This window comes from Xenopus laevis, chromosome 2L (assembly GCF_017654675.1).
Source record: "Xenopus laevis strain J_2021 chromosome 2L, Xenopus_laevis_v10.1, whole genome shotgun sequence".
Lineage (NCBI taxonomy): Eukaryota > Metazoa > Chordata > Amphibia > Anura > Pipidae > Xenopus > Xenopus laevis.
Window position 1 is genome coordinate 126382052 of NC_054373.1, and position 21746 is coordinate 126403797.

Genomic DNA, 21746 nt, shown 5'->3' on the forward strand with positions numbered 1-21746 from the left:
CAAAAATGATGAGGAGATGCACAGTTTTTGCCCTTGCTCCATCCACAGCAGCGAATTTGGGAATTCCATGATGGATTCACACTGGAAGCATTTTATTAGACAATTGGTGTCACCACCAGACATTTAACCTTTTAATTCTTACCTGGTACAACCAATTACTTCTGCTGTTAAGTCTGGGGCTCACTGCAAGAAGATAAAAAAGGAGTGCATCATAAAAACAAAAAGCACAATGAAAAAAGGCAAAATAAGATGTGACACCAATAAGGAGGCATTGGGGGGCATTCTAGTGGGCCAAAAAACAAACATCTGAAGGGCTGCATTTGGCCAATGATGTTATGTTGGCCAGTTCTGCATACAGTAACATCACCCAGTGATCTTGATATTATCTATCTATTATCTATCTATCATCTTTCTATTATCTGTCTATCTGTCTATCTATTATCTATCTATCTATCTATCTATCTATCTATCTATCTATCTATCTATCTATCTATCTATCTATCTATCTTAATAGTAACAGGAGCTGCAGAACGGACTCTGCAACTGCAGGGAGACAACCGCAATCAATGATACTGAAAATGGATTTGTTGCTTGTGCATTTCATTTATTGCATCTTTGTAAAATCCCGCCCCTTCCTGCTTTCAGCCAGTGCATTTCTAGGGCAGTGTACTAATTAAAAGAAGTTCTAAAGCACAAAAAGGAATATATATATTTATAAAAAATAAAAAGGCACAAACATCCATGTCAAAAAAGTCCGGAGAACAATCGGATGCCAAGTTTGTACAGTATAAAAGCAAAAAACGTATTTTCCAATGATGTGTGTGCGCTGACAGTGAGAGGAGATGCATGGGTTGGGTAATCTGATTCCTCCTGGCTGTATATCGGGATCAAAGTTTTAGTAAATACGGATTAGCGCTAATGAGGGTTCTTGCCTCCAAACTGAGCCGATTAAAGTCCTTTGTAGGCATGTAAACCTTCATGGAAACAACTATAGAGCAGGAGTATTGAAGGGAAAGCTTTATAATTTAAAACACTTGAAAAACATTGACCTTTTGTACCAATTATACACGGACATGTTAAACTGCAAGTGGAAGTTAGAAACAGGATAAGAATACAAGTAGAATCATTTGCCACTAGACTAGAGATTTTTGTTGGCACACGTTCAGATTCAGAGTTTATGGGACATCGAGGGGCACTCAGCAAGGGCTCAGCGGCTGCTGGACTGAGAGAAGGAACAGTCTAAAAAAGTGTTTGTCCATACGAAGCTGCTAAAAGAAAGGCATTGCTGAGCAGGATCCTTGGGTTTCTGTGGGATGACAGCTGCCGGCCTCACAAACATTCAGCAAGAACTGTGTCTGGTGTCAGATTCCCGCTGGTGAATTTAGTGTAAGGAATGTTCAGTACATGTGCAACTCTTTACGGCTCAAAATGCGCGAGCGACTGGCAGAATCGGTGGCACTTCTAATAACTTCCATCCACCTGCACAACATGAAGAACAGTTGTATGACGTTAATGTACAAAACAGAATACTTCAGCTTTGGGTTTTGCAAATATTACTTTATACCCCCCCTTCCTTAGCACTTATGCAATGTATTGTCCTTTTTATACCACACCCTCCATCTAATGCCCCTCACTCATTAGCCAGCATTAACCCCACCTCTAGTGTAGTACCAGGGTGTTGCCACAATTGTAACAATATTAAAGGGGAACTATCGCGCAATATTAAAGGGGAACTATCACGGAAATGAAAATTTAATATAGGCTTCATCATACTGAAATAAGAAACTTTCTAAATACAATCAATTACATATTCTGTAGTGTTTCTGAAATAATCAAGTTTATCTTCACTATTCCTCTCTCAACATCTGTTTCTCTTCATTATCTCTTCCTGCAGCAGTTGGGTGTCAGATAATCATTGACAGTTAGATCCAATATATCTTATGGGGGGCTCCTTTTGCCTAGAAGATGTATTAGAGCTCACTCTATTAAAATCACCAGACACCATGTCTCTCTACATGCTGGATTTGTGCAAAAGGCAATTGTGAGATATTGTTTGTACTGGAATCAGTTATTTGAGTGAGCTCTAATACATCTGCTAGGAAAGGAAGCCCCCCCTATAAGATATATTATATCATTCATCTGACACCCAACTGCTGCATGAAGAGAGAATAAAGAGAAACAGATGCTGAGAGAGGAATAGTGAACATAATCTTGATTATTTCAGAAACGATACATAACTTTTAATTGATTATATTTAGAAAGTGTCTTATTTCAGTACAATGAAGCTTAGATTAATTTTTCATGTTTGCGATAGTTCCCTTTAAATTACAGCTGTAATGATGTTTTATGGCATAGTCCACAACAATCAGATGTTATATTAGAACAGAAGAAAGGCTTATTCAACATCCACCCATGACACTTCAGCTGCCAGCATCCAAATAAATGAGGGGACTAATGACAGAGAAATAACAGGCAAACAGTAGAAATGAGGACATTCCTAATAGAAGAATTCACCTTGCTGTGTGCTGACCTTATGAACCTGACCTGTATCATCTGACATCAGACACTTCATCTTATAAAGCCCTCGGCAAATGGGCCAAAATAAATGTCACCTTCATTTTGTCCCTTCTTTGATTCCAAGCAAAACTGTGCTCTTTATTATTTATTATTATTTCCCCCTATTTTTGCTGAATCCAATGAGAACATAAACTCAAGACTACATGTTCCTAGGGAATAACAGAGTTTGCACCCGTCACATCATCTGAGAACTGAGCAATCAAAGACTAACGCTAGAGTGAACAGACACAGTCTCTTACCTATCAAAAGTGTATTCATTCTCAGCTCGGAAGTAATAGACATGTGACTTGAAGTGAAGTTTAAAGACATAATCCTTGTGAATATTCTCTGATTCAGAGGGAATGGTAAGGGAATATCCCAGCAAAGGGAGACTGGCCAATGGGTGACTGTCCTGTGATGGAGAGAGAAACATGTCAGTATTCTGCAAGCGCATCTGAAAGCTCATGCCTGTACCAGAGAGGGGCTGGATTTACCTGGTGGGACTTGTAGAAAAAGAGGCAGAAGTTAGTGAACACCACCCAAAGTTTCTGCCAGCCATTGCTGTTTTTAAATTTGCGCAGCAGGTTTCCAGAGAACTGATTCTGTGAGAAAGAAAAGAGAGGGTCAGATGCAGAGAGAGCGGGTGAAAGGCTGGGATATAAGAGGAAAGACACAATTGTAGCACAGAGCTAATTATACAATGGGGGCAGAGAGCTGGGAGCATAATGTACTGTAACTGTCTGGCTCCTTAACCAGAAGTCTATGCTGAAACTAATCCTGGTCTTTAGAAATAAACTGGCAAGAAAGCTTCGTGTTGCTTTGGCAATGCTGAAACACTTCACTTGATATTTAGAGAAAGGCAAATAAACAAAACAAGAAACATGTTTAAAGTGAACTTTATATTTTACAGGAAATGTGAATATCTCTCTCCCTGCCTTTTGTTACTGCTTTCCTTGCCCAAGGCTGCACTCAGGTCTGATCCAGTGATCTGGGGCATTAGAAATACTATTTATACAGGGACTGTACACAACAAGCCTTACACCTAGCAGTATGGCCAGAACCCACAGGTAACAAGCACAAGATGAAGATTTACAAAACAGGGCTGGGATTTAAAAGGTACAAATTATACTGCAGTTATAGGTCAATAAGCCATATACTTGGGACCTGGGGTTTTTCAGTTAAGGGATCTTCCTGTAATTTGAATCCCCATAACTTAAGTCTGCTAACAATCATTTACACTAAATAAACCTAGCAGGATTGTTTTGCCACCAATATGGATTCATGTAGCTTAGTTACCATCAAGCACTACGTCATTATTACTACAGTATTACCCTATTATTATTTGCTTAAATGCACTCTATGGGAGATGGCCTTCCCGTAATTCAGAGCTTTATGGATAACAAGTTTCTGGATGAGGGATCCCTTACCTTTATTAGTTATTACCGCAAATCGGCAACTTACTCAAGTTCCACAATATACAGTTGACAAAACGCATCATTACACATATAATATACTTCAGGTATACAGGTATGGGATCTTTTATCCAGAAATCTGTTATCCAGAAAGCTCCAAATTACAGAATGCCATCTCTCATAGACTCCATTTTATACAATTGATCCAAATGTTTAAAAAGTATTTCCTTTTTTTCTGTAATAATAAAACAGCACCTTGTACTGGATCTAAACTAAGATACAATTAATCCTTATTGGAAGCAAACCCAGCCTATTGGGTTTATTTCATGTTTACATGATTTTCTAGTGGACTTGAAGTATGAAGATCCAAATAAGAGAAAGATCAGTTTTCCGGAAAACCCCAGGTCCCGAGGATTCTGGATAACAGGTCCCATACCTGTATTGTGTTTCTACGTTTCTATGTGTTTCTTACGGTGTGAAAGACTTGGTTTTTGCCTTTAAATGGACACATGTATTTTCCCCTGCTCTTGCCACTTGAGAAAGATTTTACCAACATGTTTGCCTTTGATTGGTTAACAAAAGGCTGCTGCCATCTAGTGACAAGTGACATATTTGTTCTATTGTCCAATATCATATTTATTTAATACTCTAGTTAAGCACTTAGACTATTCTGGTGGGGTGAGCAATAAATAAATCATTAAGCAGCAAGAGCAGGGGCCACTTATTCTGAGCAAATTAATGCAAATTTTTGAAGAATCTTGCTAGGCTTGTTGCAACCAAACAAACATGATACAAGGGTTATTTTTAAATTGATGAAGTTTTCATGTTAAGGTTATATAGGGAGTGCAGAATCTGAGCCCTGATTTCTGGTTATGAAGTCACTGTAATTCAGCTGCCAGTTATGTGCTAATATCACCTTTTGTGTTGCCCTAATTATCTGAACTACAAACATAGCACTGGATCAACGGTAAACAAAAAATATATACTGTATATCATATATGCAGAGGTAATGTATGGCAGGTTATGTACCTCCACGGCCAAGCTGAAATCAATCATGGAGACGCTAGTGTTTCTGTGCCAGCAAACATGGACAGTGGTGTTCCCACGATGGGGCGATTGCCTTTCCAAAGATGTGCGAGATGCGCTTAAATCATCCTCCGACTCCTGGTCTGTAGAGCCTTCCTCTGGTGTCTCTGTCACACAATCAATGCACAGGTTCAATACTAGTATCATTCTGTATGGTAATACTCAGTAAATACATTTCTGAGTTACAATTTCTCACAGTTGTAGTTAAGGCATAGTTAGGGAAAGTGCTGTGAAATATTTTTGTTCCATTTCAGCACAGAAATGCATCATATAGAGCGGGAAGCAATCTGAGTGTCACTGGAATGTACTGTATGTATTGAAGGAGTGAATAATAAGCACTGGCTTTTATAAATGTAAATGATCTTTAAGTTTCAATTCATTTGGACTGGCATTTATAAACGTAAATGATCTTTAATTTAAGTTTTAATTATTTCTCGCTAATAGGCCCTATAATCCCTAAGGCCAGTGCAGCCATGTTTGACCTGCGCTTTGTTTACTTACTGCCATCAGGAGGGCTACTGGCCAAGAGCTCAGGTACAGGGCCGCTGCTATTCTCAGCCAGATCAATGGCCATCTGAATATCCTCACTCCACTTTTCCACTTCAGGACGAGTACTAGGTAAAAACATTAATGGATGTATTTATAAAGTTGTGTAATAAGTAATAAAAAACCCATAAAAACCAGGGTTGAGTGCTGGTGTGCTTCAAACAGTATTTTACACCATTTTAATGGCAGACTCAGCCCTACTGACTTCAGGCCTATACAGCAGATATAGCGCCATGTTAGGCATTAACCCCCATATGGAATATAAGTCACTAAACTTCCCTAGGAGCAGTAAACTTAGCAACCAATAAGACGTTTTGCTTTTACACTAAGGATGCACTAAATCCACTATTTGGGATTCGGCTGAATCCACGAATCCTTGGTGAAAGATTCGACCAAATACTGAACCAAATCCTATGCAAATTAGGGGCAGAAAAGGAAAAAGTGGGAAAAAAAAACTTTTTTGTGACAAAAAGTCACGTGATTTCCCTACCCACCCCTAATTTACATATGCAAATTAGGATTTGGTTCATCCAGGCACAAGTATTCGGCCGAATCCGAATCCTGCAGAAAAAGGCAGAATCCTGGATTCGATTCATCCCTATTTTAAACAGTTGACCAGTAAATGCTACCTGCTGATTGGTTGCTATCAGCTACTGCTCCTGGGCAAACTTAGTGCCTTTTATTACACAACCCCTTATGTGTAAAGAGAATTCAAATATGGCACTATGAATGCATAATACAAAGTCAAAACTGCAACAAGACTAAATTCCACGGCTCAGATTTGCGTTTGGTATTAAGCAAAGTTATTTGTAAGAAAGTTCTTCAACTTTGAGAATGAATAAAGTTCACTTCAGGAATACATGGATGACTTTCTGGCCATGAGTAGTTCTGCTCGGTGTTGCTGCTATCAAGCCAAACATCCAGACACTTTATATTACTGCAGAATATGTGCTTTCTTTATACATATGTGTTAATGTTTCTTGGATTTCCTGGCCCTTAGTCTCTATCCCAGATTAAATAGCCTGTGCACTGGTTTAATCACCACTAACAATGATCACCGTCAGGATCGTCTGGCATCTTTCCCTTCTAAATACACAATAATAAAGAAAGTACAGAGCAGCAATTTACCTGGCTGCAACAATGATCGATTGATTCTGACTCCGTAATGTAAGGCAGTGAGGTACTCCCCATTCATCTTCACTTTCTTCTATCTGAAAGACAGAGGGACAAGCACACAAACACTTCAATAACAGGCCAACATATAACTAGTGGGTGGCGGAGGCATTGCTCAGGGTGCTTACTCTATACACTGGCATAGTATGTGAGGTTAGATTGTGCGTCAGCTCTTTATATCCTTCCTAAAAAACAGATCCGTAAATAAATATGTAGTGCGCCCTGTAGTACAAGGTCAATCCCATTTATCAGCATGCCTCCAGGTCAGAAGGGGCTCAGTGTGATTCAAACTGCACATATGACATTACAGGAGATCTGCAACAGTAAACTAGAAACATTTCCCTATTAGAATAGGCTGCCACTTTCCAACAAGAACAAGACTTCCCCATTATCATCACGTGAAAGCAGAACTGACAATTCAAAAGCTGCTTCACTGAAAGTCAAAGTGGAAAATAAAAATCAGAACTCTTGACTGATTCATTTACAAACATTTCCGAGTGTCTAGTCAGGAGATATCACTGTAAATAAACAACAGTGTAACGGTATTTTCTCTATAAGGGCTAGTCCACACGGGGAGATAGCGACGCGTTTGCGGTCGCGGCCGGCGCAGGCGACAGTTTTGTATGGGCGCCTATGTAAAAACGCCTGTGCTAACCACACGAGGCGATGCGCTTTTCAACAGTCGCCTGAAAAAGCCTGGCGAGGCATTTTCAGGCGACTGTTGAAAAGCGCATCGCCTCGTGTGGTTAGCACAGGCGTTTTTACATAGGCGCCCATACAAAACTGTCGCCTGCGCCGGTCGCGGCGACTGTCGCGGCGCTTTGTCGCCGCGACCGCAAACGCGTCGCTATCTCCCCGTGTGGAATAGCCCTAAATGTACAGGTTCGGCTAAGCAAGTCTTAAAAGTAAATTCAAATAATAATAATGATACCACATTTTCTGAAGTGGGGATGAGCCATAATAAATGTAAATAGGAATAAAACTAATAAAAGAAAATTGTATCTGCATTTATTCTTTTTAGAGATGCACCGAATCCACTTTTTTGGATTCGCCCGAACCCCCAAATCCTTCGTGAAAGATTCGGCCGAATAACAAAACGAATCCAAATTTGTATATGCAAATTAGGGGTGGGAAAGGGAAAACATTTTTTACTTCCTTGTTTTATGACAAAAAGTCACGCAATTTCCCTCCTGCCCCTAATTTGCAAATTTGGATTCGGCCGAATCCTGCTGAAAAAGGCCAAAACCCGAACCAAATCCTGGATTCGGCGCATCCCTAATTCTTTCAGGATCACAAATCACAAATTCAGTATACGCAGTGCTCCCATCTTTCTAAGCTGTGCAGAGGCATTCTCATTAGCTGCTGTATTCTAGTTTGTTACCACTAGGTGATCATGTGCTACTGTGCGTGTATTGATTATGCCCTGCCTGTGGTAAAAAGATCCTTTCTTTGTATAATTACAAAGAAGCACAACATTTTGCATGCAAACATTGTAAATTTGAGTATGTGATTCATCTTTATTCAGTCTGCAGCTGCTAATCCAGTGAGCTCTGCCATATGCCAGGAGCCAGTAGGATTCATTACATATATATCATATCATATAGTTTGTGAATACTGGAGGATTGTTGCCTCTTATAAGTTAACATAATTCTTTTCTTTTGTTTTTTTTGTTTTTTTTTATATGGTAGAATAAATACACTATACTATAAAACTGCACCTCCATTTTTGGGTGCACTGGGTCCCATATGAGAAGCAGCATTTTGGGGAGAGAATTCACACAGCTGTTATACAGAATAGGGAAGTAGTGTTTTTTTTTATCCCTTCAAAATCAGTCTCCTTCCTGAATTTAATGCACATAACACATAAAGAAGAAACAAACAATGGGCGTTTGACGTCTGCATTAAACAGGAAATCCCCTTCATTACTATTCTGTGACTATATATCTATATTCCTTGTTATACTTGCTTCAACGTAAATACAAATAAATTCAATTGCTGTTTTCTGTGTTCCTGTTTTCAGTATATTTTCTTTGGAATGGATCACATATGCAATATAAGGATAGTCTGCTGTTTGGAAAGATCCCCTTATCCAGAAAACCTCTGGTGCTGAACATCCTGAATTACAGATATATACCTGTATTACAGTCACATGTTACAGTTAAAATAATAACGTGATGATGGAACACTTGTGCCAAATGCCCCAAGATGAGTGTTAAATGTAAATGTGAAGTATTTATGCTTAAAGTGGTTGTTCACCTTCAAACACCTAGCTGTTTTCAGATAGTTCACCAGAAATAACAACTCTTTCCAATGACTTTCTATTTTCTATGTGTGACGCTTTTTCTAATATTGAAGTGTAAAGTGTAATTTTTCAGCTTCTAAAGCAGCTCTGGGAGAGGGGGTCACCGACCCTGTAACCTGTTCTAGATTTAAACATTTAGTTGATACATATCTTATCTTTTTTTCTGCTGAGCAGAATCTCTGGGTTTCATTACAGGCAGCTGTTGGAATTGATACAATTGTTGCTAATAGTCCAGAGATGCTGCAGAGAAATGTATCAACTAAATATTGCAAAATTTAACTGTATAGGGAGCTAGCACACAGGCACAATCGGGGAGATTTAGTCGCCTGGCAAATCGAAGTGCTGTGAGTGCATTGGCGCTGGTGTTTTCTCATTATAGCAGGTGGAAGGCAGTTCGGGGAGATTGTCGCCCCACAGAAGAGGTGATTAGTCAACAGGCGACTAAATTTCCCCGAATCTGCCCGTGTGCTAGCTCGCTAAGAGTCTGCACCTGAATTACTGAGCTGCCAGACTCAAACACCAGAAACAGGAACATTAAACTTTAAACTTAGGTTTTGAAAAAACGGTAAAAAATAAAAAATGGAAAGTAACTGAAAGTCTTATTTTTCTGGTGAACAATCTGAAAACAATTGAACTGTAAAAAGTGTTTGGAAGGTGAACAACCTCTTTAAGCTGCCCAATTGAGAAATATATATATATATATATATATTTATAGGATTTGTTGAAGCAATATAAACTGTGCCGTTACCTTACAACTGGGGGACCCCAAACTTTTTTACCCAAGAGCCACATGAGGAGAAATACAAGCATGAAACATGTTCCTAGGTGGAGCCAGTAAGTGCTGTGATTGGCCATTTGGTAGTCCCTAGGTGGACTGGCAGCCTACAGGAGACTCTGTTTGGCAGTACACGATTTTTATGCAACCAAAACTTGTCTCCAAGTCTAGAAACAAATAATAAGCACCTGCTTAAAGGCCACTGGGTGAAACGTGTTGCTAGGAAACCACTGATTGGGGACCGCTGTCTTACAATAACACATTACATTTCATTTAGATTTCATTGAATAAAAAATAAAACAGTTACAGAGATGAGTCTAGAAACCGTAAATACTCACAGTCATATTAAAGAGAGGAAGCTGCCCGTGAACTTTAAACTGATTTGTTGAAGTCAGCCCTCTGCTTGTGTATATCATAACGTCGTTGAACTAGAAGAGAAAATATTCATTGCATAAACATATTTATTTACTGGTTAGTCCATTTTAAGTGTTTGTCCTGGCTTAATCTGCATGACCTGTAAACTAAACTAAGAGTATTCTATTCTCTTGTGAAATAACTGCGCACACACAATACAACTAGATACAAATTCCTGAAGCAGTTTGTAGTAGGACCAATGTTACAGCCCATTGGATTCCTGAGTCTTTAAGGGGATTGTACATGCCCTTTTCAACATGAGTGCAATGAGTAGGGCATGCACAGAACATACTTTCCTTATTGTTTTAATCATAAAAAAATCTGTGTTTTTTGTAATTTCATGAGATAAACAGGGCTTTCCATGTGTGTGTATATATATATATATATATATACACACACATATACATTACCAGAAAACCAGGTGAAAAAAATAAAGTGATTTATTTCTCTAGATTCACCTAATCAAGTCCTTGGAGTGCGGTTTTTTGATAATGTATGTACACGGAGTTTGACTAGAACCAAGGCAGCTGCTCCATATGCGTTGATATATATATATATATATATATATATATATATATATATATAGCCTCTCACATTACTTTTGTAACAGGTTAGGATATGTTCATGACTGTACAAAATACCATGTGCTCAGCTGCTGGAAACCTGTATATATGGTGTATACATATTTTGTTGTCTAATGTGCAGGTTTAATGAGCCTACCATAACATGTTTGCTTAAAAAATACTTACCAAAAAGAACATCCGCTGCTGTAGTCCTTTCCCAGATAACTTGCTTAAACTCCCAAGCCTAATGAACTCCTGCATGTAATAAGGGAAAAAGCAAAAAAATTTAAATGAAAAAAAGAGAGAAATTAAACTGACTGTGTAGGAACAACACAAATCTGTTCTACAGAACACAATAATGTGATGTGCCCCTACAGCAAAGCAATATATAACTGCAGTTATACTTAAAAGGGATACTGTCTTGATTGTTATGGTGTAGTTTTTATTTCTAAACTACATTGTTTGCACTGCAAATAATTCACTGTACCATATAAAATGTTATTCCTGGACAAAAAACATATTATTTTAGTTGTAATATTGGTGTGTAGGCAGCTATCTCAGGTCACTCTGCCCGATTCTGTGCTTTCAGAAAGAGCCAGCACTACACAGTGGAACTGCTTTCTGTTAAGCTATTGTTTCACCAACACAGTGGGGCTTGGATTTTTACTATTGAGTGCTGTTCTCATATGTACCAGGGAAATGTGATCTGGTAACCATCCCATGGTTCAGCTGATGGGCTGCAGGGGAGGGGGTGGGAGGGGTGATATCACTCCAACTTGCAGTACAGCAGTAAAGAGTGACTGAAGTTTTTCAGAGCACAAGTCACATGACTGGGGGCACCTGGGAAACTGACAATATTTCTAGCCCCATGTCAGATTTCAAAATTAAATATAAAAAAATCTGCTCTTTTGAAAAACAGATTTCAGTGCAGAATTCTGCTGGAGCAGCACTATTAACTGATGTGTTTTGAAAAAAACATGTTTTCCCATGACAATATCCCTTTAATTTGTACTTCTGCACATACTGGAAAAAAGCTATTTAACAATCTCTATAAAACCATTTTATCTACCTGACTGCACACTGTGCACTGGCAAAATCTTCCTCAGGGAAAATTGGGACAAAAGAAGATAACTGCTACTAATCGTTTCCTATAATATAATAGTAATCAAGAGCTCAGCAGTCATTTCCTGAGAAAAAAGGCAGCGAAGAAACACCTTTATGCTGCAAGCCTTTTTTAACTCTGCCCATCAGTAGACATAACTTCATTTAGTCTGATATAACTAGAGAATTGTCCTTACTTTCTCTTAAATCAATATTTATTGTTAACTGTGCCATATATTGTCCTCCATGTGAGCAGTCACACAAGCTATTGAGTGGGAAGCTGTCAGACACGGTGACCTTGGTAACTAAAGTCACTTACATGGCCCTAGGCTACCCTTGCCCCTCTCTGTATTATCCAGGCACTTAATAGTTTTTGATGTTAAATGCAAAACCACGTACCCGTCCTGGGATCACCAAATTGTCCAAGCCAGTTAAATCCTTTCTGAGCTCCTGTAGTTTCTGGAAATTTTCCATCTTTATCATGGTGCCATGTAGCTGAGCCACCAACTCCGTTATCTCTGCCAAAGCAGCTAACACAAAGAAAAACACATTTTTCATCTTAGCCGCCAAGTATAGGAGTTATCTATCAATGGGTGAGAATAAATACATGATATTTGCATGATAATTGCTCTATGAACTTACTGTAAATAAGGAAAGCACAGGGACTATAATTATGGGTGACCTTGGTAATGGGCTGCCAGGATAAAGGGCAAAGGGGAGCAAAATTCTATATATTTTTAAAGATGCAGTATACATGGAAGCAGTCTCACCAAGCGCAGAATGCAAAGTTTGATAGCACAGTACTAATAACTTATTAAATACTGTACTGTAAAAACTTATTAAATACTAAAGTAGAGGATTGGTTCATTTTCCCCCTCCCAGTCTTGCACTTTGCAGACTCACTGGAGGAGAAGGAGAGCTAATATTAATGAACATGTCTTCTTCTTGTGGGACATTTAGTAGACAGAGTGGATCACAGGCTTAAGTTACCAAGGCAAAAGAAGATTGTTGTTATTCAAACACCTATGAGGCTGCTCAGTGTGCATAAACAAGCCATGCTATCAGGGGGCACATTTACTATTGGTCGAATATCGAGGGTTAATTAACCCTCGATATTCGCCCATCGAAGTTAAATATCGAAGTCGAAGGATTTACCGCAATTCGTTCGATCGAAGGAAAAATCGTTCGATTTTAATCCATCGATCGAACGATTTTCCTTCGATCAGAAATTGTTAGAAAAGCCTATGGGGACCTTCCCCATAGGCTAACATTGGTGCTCGGTAGGTTTTAGGTGGCTAAGTAGGTGGTCGAAGGGTTTTTTAAAGAGACAGTACTTCGACTATCGAATGGTCGAATAGTCGAACGATTTTTAGTTCGAATCGTTCGATTCGAAGTCGTAGTCGAAGGTCGAAGTAGCCAATTCGAATTTCGAAGTTTTTTTTTGGCTACTTCGACCATCGAGTATTTTTCATTCTAATCCTTCACTCGAGCTAAGTAAATGCGCCCCTATGTGTGTCAGTGTCATGGGCTGAGTGTGGAGCTGGGAATAGGACAATCTGAGGGTCTTTTCTGCATTTGCATGGGTGTATGAGAGAATGTGTACAACAGAGTCTTCTTCCTCTGTATCAATTATACGTTAGGTAGGATTTACTTGAGTAAAAGGCTGAAGCAAAAAACAAAAAAACAAAAATACAAATGATATCGAAGTGCAAAATATATTAAGACTGCCAAAAAATACTGTATATATTACAGTCAAATGTACACACATTTGTGGCATAGAAACAAATTTTTTTTCCCGTGTGTCAACAAACAGGATGTTCCGTGATCTCACCTCGAGAGTCTCTAAAGTCCACATCATTGGGTGGGTAGTGTTTACAGAGTCTTTCCATGATCTGCTTGTAGTGCATAAGTCTGTGTAACGGCTGAAGGAAGAAGGTGTTGAGAGGTAAATAGCACACCTTCTCTTGCTCGAAATCCCGGCACATGCTTTCCAGCTTGCGAGAGTTTTTCATGGCCTTTTCTAGTTCTATCAGAGCTTCATAGTGTTTCTGTAGATGAGTTGTAAGTTGCTGAAAAGAAAATGAACTCATGTAAAAATATATTTATTTTAGCCACTTAAACTTAGGCCACACTTCACCCACCAGACTCTCCTCATCAGTTTTTAGCATAATAAAAGAACAGAAATGTTTAATACATTAATTAAAATGTTCAGCTTTTTGTTAATGTAATTACTACTGAAAGCAGTGTTTGCTATGCATTTCTCTTGCCTAGTTCTGACTCTTCTGCTATATTGTTCATGAGTCAGAGGCAGCAGTGTAGCGTATATATAGCCAGACAAATATTTTCAATAGCAATTTTTTCTGTCCTACAGCAGGGGGCAGATTGTCTTAACATTCATTCAGCCAGTTAACTCAGTAATATATAACACGTAGCATCTAGAATGATTAGAGCCTGGGATTTTCCAGGCCAGGGTATTTCCATAATTAAGTGTATGATGCCTAAAAGCTAAAACATATATTGTAATAAAAAATGTCATCAACATGGGGTTATGCTGGGCTACAAAACATCAGTTACAAGCAATATACCAATTCAGTGAAAAAGCAAATGGAGCAGGAATGAAGAAATGTTGAAATAATACTATGTAAGAAATTTGTGTGTATTAGAGAATCCTGGATTATAGGATCCACAATAATATATGCTATATCTGTATTAATGGCCTCTCTCTGTAGTTTTGAAATATTTAGGTTGCTTCTTAAACTGGTTTAAAAAGCACAGAAGAAATGACCCTCTCTGCCCTATGCCATTGACTTGATTAGCAAACGCTTGACAGTGCCAATTATGGATCTTTGTACCCAAAAGATGCTCCAGTGAGACTTCTCAGGCTGAAACTGCCACTACCATTATTGGGAGGCTGTGATTATCACTCAGTAGAAAAGCCCTCCATTCACCATCAAGTCATATGTCTTTCACTAATAAACAGCCTCTTTATCATCTTAGATATTACCCATATATACATTATGCCATTCCTTCATATAGGCTTGGTTTTGTACATCTGTCACTGCTGAGTAATTTAATGCTAATTGCTTTTTATTGTTCTCATCGGCTGCCTTTACTGGCTCATCTAAATCTCAGCGTCACAACTATTTATTGAAATGCTTGAAATCAACAATATGCTTACTGATTAGATGTTAATTTGCATAATTGCAAATTGATTACAGCTGCAAAGTCTTCCTTTAATTTGGTCAAATGTTTTTTTTTTAGGCAATAAACACGAACAAAGATAAAGTCATCTATTCAATCTTATCTTGACTAAAACGCAGCAGAGACAGCAGACATTTAAAAAATTATAATTCTATTTTAAAAGAATGTCATTGCACAACAGTACCTTCATACCCTGAATGTTCTTAAGCATTACATCCCCTATTTTCTGGTTATCCGCCTTCATATGTGAATTGGATCTGCCTTCCCTGTTGGAACAAAAAGACAATGTGATATTAAAAAAGTAGGAGAGCTCAAAAGCTTTTGCAATGATAAATACAATGTCCTCTTTTTGATATATACAGAAAAAGCATACAGAATAATTACTATCCCCTAGCACACCAGCAGCTCTCATCATAGCCACAGGAGACTCCCTCCTAAGGGTAAGGCCAGACGAGGAGATTCTGGGAGGTTTTGTCGCCTGGCGACTAATCACCACGTCTTTTGCGCGACTATCTCCCCGAACTGCCTCAGCATTTTTTCCCCCATAGGCTACAGCGCAAAACCGCCTGCGCTAATACACACGCGGCGAAGCGTTTTCAATAGTCGCCCAAAGTTGCCTCAGTGTAAAAATAAATTACAGATACTTGTTCTCACTGGAAATGTTTGTACATAAATTTGTACTATGTGCCTATTATTATAAACACAAATAATGCATATGCAGAGATACAAAAGTAAACAGTACTTAACATTTAACTATACTTAACTATACAACAAGGCTGTGCAAATTTATCCAGTTATTTGCCATTCCGAATGTCCCCCCATGGTGATATAAATACCCAGGTTGTGGGTTGGGAAACTCCCAATTCGCATCAATAATGCACACCATGTCACCTTTTTGTCCTGAGTAACTGCAGGAGTAACACAGAATTCTTACCAATATCCAAGTCTCTGATCAACTTCCTTTAGAAAACTAGTATGGAATTTATGCAAGGGATCAAAGTTGGGAAATATAAGGTTTCTTAAAGATTCTGGCATAGCATCGTCTTTGCCAACAGCATTCTGAAACCACTGCAAAGAGAAAAAACGTTAACGTTTGTGTCATCAAACATTTATTATAGTTTTGGCTGAAACATTGCAGAAAGTTGGATGAGCCCTGTCAGATTTAGTTATCCAGTGTGTCACTAAAATGGCATGACATCTGCATCTGTGCTGAAAGGTCAGTGATAAGTTTAGTACATTTCCTCTCCGGGTAAGCCATGCTGTGACTAATTAGTTTAGCATACACATGTAAGATTCTTGGACATTCTAGTTCCTGGCATGATAAGACAAATTGGCCAGTACAGGCCCGCAGGATTTATAAGAATATCAAACTATAATCATATAGACTGTACCTGAAGAAGGGTCTCAAAAGCTTGCAACTTGTAATATTTTAAGTGAGCCCATAATGTTACCACTTACTTACTCTAAGGCACAACGTGCAGCTTCTTTCCACCTGCATTTTCCTCACAGGTGGAGAGAAGGCAATGAGCTTCCATCCACTCAGCTGTTCCTCTGTAATGATAGGCACAGCATCCACCTGTGTGCAGATACACTGAGGGGATATCAGCTGGGAAATGAGAAACAATGCATTTTCTTGCCTATATTAACTCAATGTGTCTGCACGCTGGTAGACATGGTGCCCATCAATGCAGAGGAATAACCGAGTGGATGAGACCACAATGGCTTCTCTCTGCCCGTGTGGAAAATGTAGGTAGAGAGAAGCCGAGTGAGTCTGTCCCTCATATGCCCATAACCTTCGCAACAAAGTTAAAATGCCAGGACTGAATGATGTATAGCAGTAGTTTCCCAAAGATTCCAAAATCAAGAATGGGCAGCCTACTAAATTCAACTGCATTCCCATCAAGCCAATCCCACCTGCTCGCTAGAAGTAGCTATCCCAGTGTTACAGCCCAGACTTCCTATCACTGATAATTACTGCTGGTATACAAACCTAAATACTGTATAGCCTCCTGCACAACAGCACATTCCCTTTAGCACCTGTACTGGTGCATGAATTACCTTTGTAATAACTTCTAGGTCTTTCAGGTAGGTGCACTCTGTAGTCGAAACCTCCTTTGCAATGAAGTAGGCTTTGTCCGTAGGAAATTTCTACACAAACATAAAATACGTCAGTGCAGTTAAGAGGAAAAAACAAAAGAATATTTAAATAAATTAGTCAGAATTAGTTTAAGAATTTCACAAAACTAACCTTTTTTTCCCAGGAACATCTGTATATACTGTACTTCAAATATTCAAGCTGCCAGCTAATACAGTATAGAATTGAATGAAACTATGAAAAACAGGTCTTAATAATTCCTTAGAAACTGTGGTTTTGAGGCAAGGTTAGTGCTGCAGATCTCAGAATAAACCACCTGTGGTACTTTCATACGTTTGTCCTCATAACATAGGTTTTAAAGGCTACTATAAGTTTATCTACAAGTACTATAAGTCTTTAGGTGTGTGTGTACTGGCAAATCTGCTGTGAAATTGTCATTAAATACAAAATATGTACATAACCAAAATATTTTTGTTTTTGCTGCTAAATAATTTAATGTCTTTTACATTTAATCTTGCATGTGATTGATTCATTTATTTGCATATCCCTTTCTGAACAGTGTCTCATTGATAAGCCACAGTGATGTTTTGCTTTTAAGTGCGCTGTTTCCATGCGTTTACTGTTCTTATTGCCGGCCCATTCAGCTTTTTGGCAGTGCACCCAATAACAGCAGCTGTGACTGAGTCTGCACTTCCTGCGCCTTGATGGCTAAAACAGCTGCAAGAGAGAGGGATCTGCTTGTCAAATGCAAATCTGTTCGGGAATATTTCCCAGATTATAGGCGGATGCTTGGGTGTGTATGGGTCTGCTGTGTGTATACAGAAATACACAAACACACACATATATATATATATATATATATATATATATATATATATATATATATATATATATATATATATATATATATATATATATATATATACACACACACACATTTTTATATATATATATATATATATATATTATATATATATACACATATACATATTAATAACAAGTTCATATGGCAGCACCACTGAATAAAGAATCTTACTGTAGATATTGGGGTGCATAAAAATAGATTCTTTAACTGAATGTCTGAAACTTTATTTAAATTTTTTAAATAAAGAAAAATAAAAATCTTGCTATTTGCATAAGTAAATCTCCACATTTTAATACTTTGTAGGGTCACAACTTTTGGGGTATGTACTATCTTTGCACACTTGACTGTGATTTTCCCCCCCCATTATCTGGCAGCAAAGTTGAAAATGGAAAAAATGGCAATTCAGGACTGTGTATTAGTTTAACAAAATGAGGGCAGCTTGTTTGTAAATAAGTTATTATTTTCTATATGAAAAAAAGAAATGTGTAATGTTCATCAGCATCCCCGATATGAATAAACGCAGAGTAACCCAGTACCTTTTTACGACTTTCTTCCTCATCGTCCGTTCTGATGCAGGCAGGTTCATGTAGTAATGGGCTGATAAGAGGAGAGGAGGGCTTGCCATCAGGGCTCAGATTAGGAGACAGTGAAGGGTTAAGGCCAATCAGTCCTCCTTGAGAATTAATTGATAATTCAGAAAGATGCGGACTCCCTGTTAAGGAACCTATGTAAAAAACAGAGAGCAAGATTTAGGGCATGGTTTGCCTTTCCCCTTAAAGGCTCTCCTATCAGAGCCTCATATTTATGTGGTCTGTTGATTATGAAAAGCTGCTATTGTATTGAACTTTTTGTTTTTCTGCCCAATGCCTTTTTATAAATTAGAGGTTAGTTGAAATTCTACAAGACGAAGGACATGAAACTGGAGAGGATTTGGTGAACATAAACTAGAGGGTGTCTACAAAGATATTCTACCATACAATATTTTAAAAGTATTTCACAGAAACGAGAAAGGCTGAACTACATACCAATACTACACACAACACAGGAAGAATACCTTTTGATGCATATCCATGTTCCAATGAGTGCTTGTGACAGAGTTCCTAGTACAGCTAGTCTATATGCTCAGTAAAGAGAAATGTACAAATCATGAACAGAGGTGGGGTAAGCAATATACACAAAGTCATTCTGGAGAGTTAAGGCGGCACCGTAAGTGCACTTAATAAACCTGCTTATAGGTGTCCTTTTTAATAAGGGGGGATACTACTGGAATCCTTCATATAAATCATATGTTGGAAATGTATTTAGTGTAAAGACGTTAAATCTATCCTATAAAGAGGAAAAGCATGCAGAAATAAGTGGCTCTTCAGCTATTAAAGAGAATGAGTCCAAACATGTGTGTGACATTGCTGCAGGATATGTGGAATTGTTTGTTTTTGTGTTAAAATCTGCAACTGATATTCTATGGCTCACTAACAATCTAGATCAGGCACCCACATCAAGTAAAGATCAGTTTAGTTTCAGGTTCACTACCACACTGGGCAATAATGGAATCAGCCTGAAACATTAAGTTCAAGAGCTAAACATACGCAGAGCAGATAAAATATTGGATGGCAGAATGTATCACCTATAATGGGTCAGTGAGTGGCTTTGCAACGTGCTATTGGAACTGCCAACCATGTAATGGGAGCAGTTGGTTTACAAGTTATAAGATGTGTAGAGCTAGATTCCAAGATTCCACTCCTTAAGCGCTCGCACCAATTCACATCAATAGCATCCTAACATAATTCTGTCGACAAGAAATGGCTTCACTATACAAGTGGGCTACTAAAGGGGAGTACAAAATCCAGCAAAATATTTTTGAAATATTTTCCATTATTAAGGTAAAAGAAAAATGTTACGCATTACCATAAATGCTTCCTTAGACATGCACGATGTTATTCCAAACTACATAAAACCAAGGTGATCATATTCTGATGTATAAAAATATTAAATTAATTGACCCTAAACAGACTGGATACATATATATAGCTGGACATACAGAGTAATGGGCCAATCCATTAGTTTTGGCTGACCTGTCCACCAATGCGCCAGCAGCAAATGAATAATCAGTTTGGACAGATTAGATGCAATCCAAAAAGACCACTATGACATCGTGAAATCGTGTCCCAAGAGTTCTAATTATGGTTGAAATTAGCCAAAAGAAATGAACCTTCTGCACCCGATAACCCTACAACGTCTTGCTAGATTTAGTACAAGATGAGAAGCCCAGCTCTCCATTTCTACTCACTCATTATTAAACAAACATAAAATGTTTTGGAACAGAATACAGTCCTGAGTCTATAATGGAACATCAAACTCAAACTCCATCAAGAAACAAAAGTATGAATGTGTACATTTTATTAACGCTAAACAGCAAGATTACACAATCAATCGATGTAAAAAATTATAAATTTGAAGATATAAGATCACAGTTTCATGTAGACTTGAAGTTAGAGAAATGTACTGCACATAACAGTAGAAATTGTTTTACGCTTGCGAGGAAATGTTAAAATATCAACTGCCCCCCCGTGGTTCTGGGATCTTTTATTCAATTATAATAGGTAAACTAATATATTCTATATCCCTCCTAGTAAAATTAATGCCTATTTAACCCTTATGGACCTTATCATGAAGCACTTCTTGGAATATGAATAGGTGTGTAAAATAATTTGTTCATAATTCCATGTGAGGTTAGTCTATTAAACTTGTGCTTATCGGCCCATAGGCCTTTATACACACGGTGACGGTTGAAGTGTTACAAACATGTCAACAATTGTATGAACAAAGAAACATATTGCACCTTCAGACTAACCATAAGTAAGTTAATATAACTGCTAACTGAATGACAGAGGGAAAAGCTGTGCTTCTCTAGCAGTTGGCCTTATAAAGAACTTTTAGTATGATGCAGAATTCCATATGCCAAACCCATTATCCAGAAAGCTCGGAGTTATGGGAATTCCATCTCCCATAGACCCCATTAAAGTCAAATAATGCAATTTTTTTTAAATAATTTCCTTTTGCTCTATAATAATAATAATAAAATAGTACCTTGTACTTGACCCCAAATAAGATATAATTAATCCCTATTGGAGGCAAAAACATCCCATTGGGTCTATTTAATGTTTAAATGGTGTTTTAGCAGACTTATTCAAAGTCCAGAAAATCCCCAGGTCCTAAGCATTCTTGATGATAGGTCCCATACCTGTATTTTAGTTGCCACAAATAATGAAGAATTGAAGATCCACTGCAAACGGTGTCATAAGACCACTGTCTTTATCATACCAAAGGGTCTATTCACTAAAGATTGATATGAAATAATGCATAATCACCTAAAAATTGAGGTAATACCTCATTTCTCAATTCATGAATGCAATACTGTACCACATAAGCTATTTTCATGAAGCATTCATTAATCATTAATTAATCCACACATGAGCCACCTTTACTGCATATACCCCTAAAATTTGATTTCGAGTACCTATTACATGCCCCACCAAAATGTGGACATAGTAAAGCACTTTTTCCTTTACAGTGCCCATATAATGTAACTTTTCAGCTTTCTGGCAAAAGCAGGGCAGCAACTGCAAACTTACCAAGGTTATAGAGTAAGCAGGCAGCG

The 21746-nt window shown here is 38.1% G+C and overlaps 1 protein-coding gene across 4 annotated transcripts in view; it reads right to left on the minus strand.

Moving 5' to 3' along the window:
- Positions 1–583: 583 nt before the first annotated feature.
- The window catches only part of LOC108708478 (FERM, ARHGEF and pleckstrin domain-containing protein 1-like), a 111127-nt gene continuing 89964 nt past the window's right edge, over positions 584–21746 (minus strand). For all 4 annotated transcript variants that reach the window (XM_041582411.1, XM_041582409.1, XM_041582412.1 and 1 more), the window contains 14 exons: positions 18625–18812; positions 17187–17276; positions 16063–16196; positions 15313–15394; positions 13759–13996; positions 12327–12457; positions 11013–11081; positions 10188–10277; positions 6729–6811; positions 5556–5668; positions 4998–5161; positions 3051–3158; positions 2817–2968; positions 584–1479 (listed from right to left, as the gene is read on the minus strand). In XM_041582411.1, the coding sequence (XP_041438345.1) occupies positions 1398–1479; positions 2817–2968; positions 3051–3158; positions 4998–5161; positions 5556–5668; positions 6729–6811; positions 10188–10277; positions 11013–11081; positions 12327–12457; positions 13759–13996; positions 15313–15394; positions 16063–16196; positions 17187–17276; positions 18625–18812 (1724 nt within the window). In that variant the 3' untranslated portion in view covers positions 584–1397. The remainder of the gene's footprint in view (positions 1480–2816; positions 2969–3050; positions 3159–4997; positions 5162–5555; positions 5669–6728; positions 6812–10187; positions 10278–11012; positions 11082–12326; positions 12458–13758; positions 13997–15312; positions 15395–16062; positions 16197–17186; positions 17277–18624; positions 18813–21746) is intronic.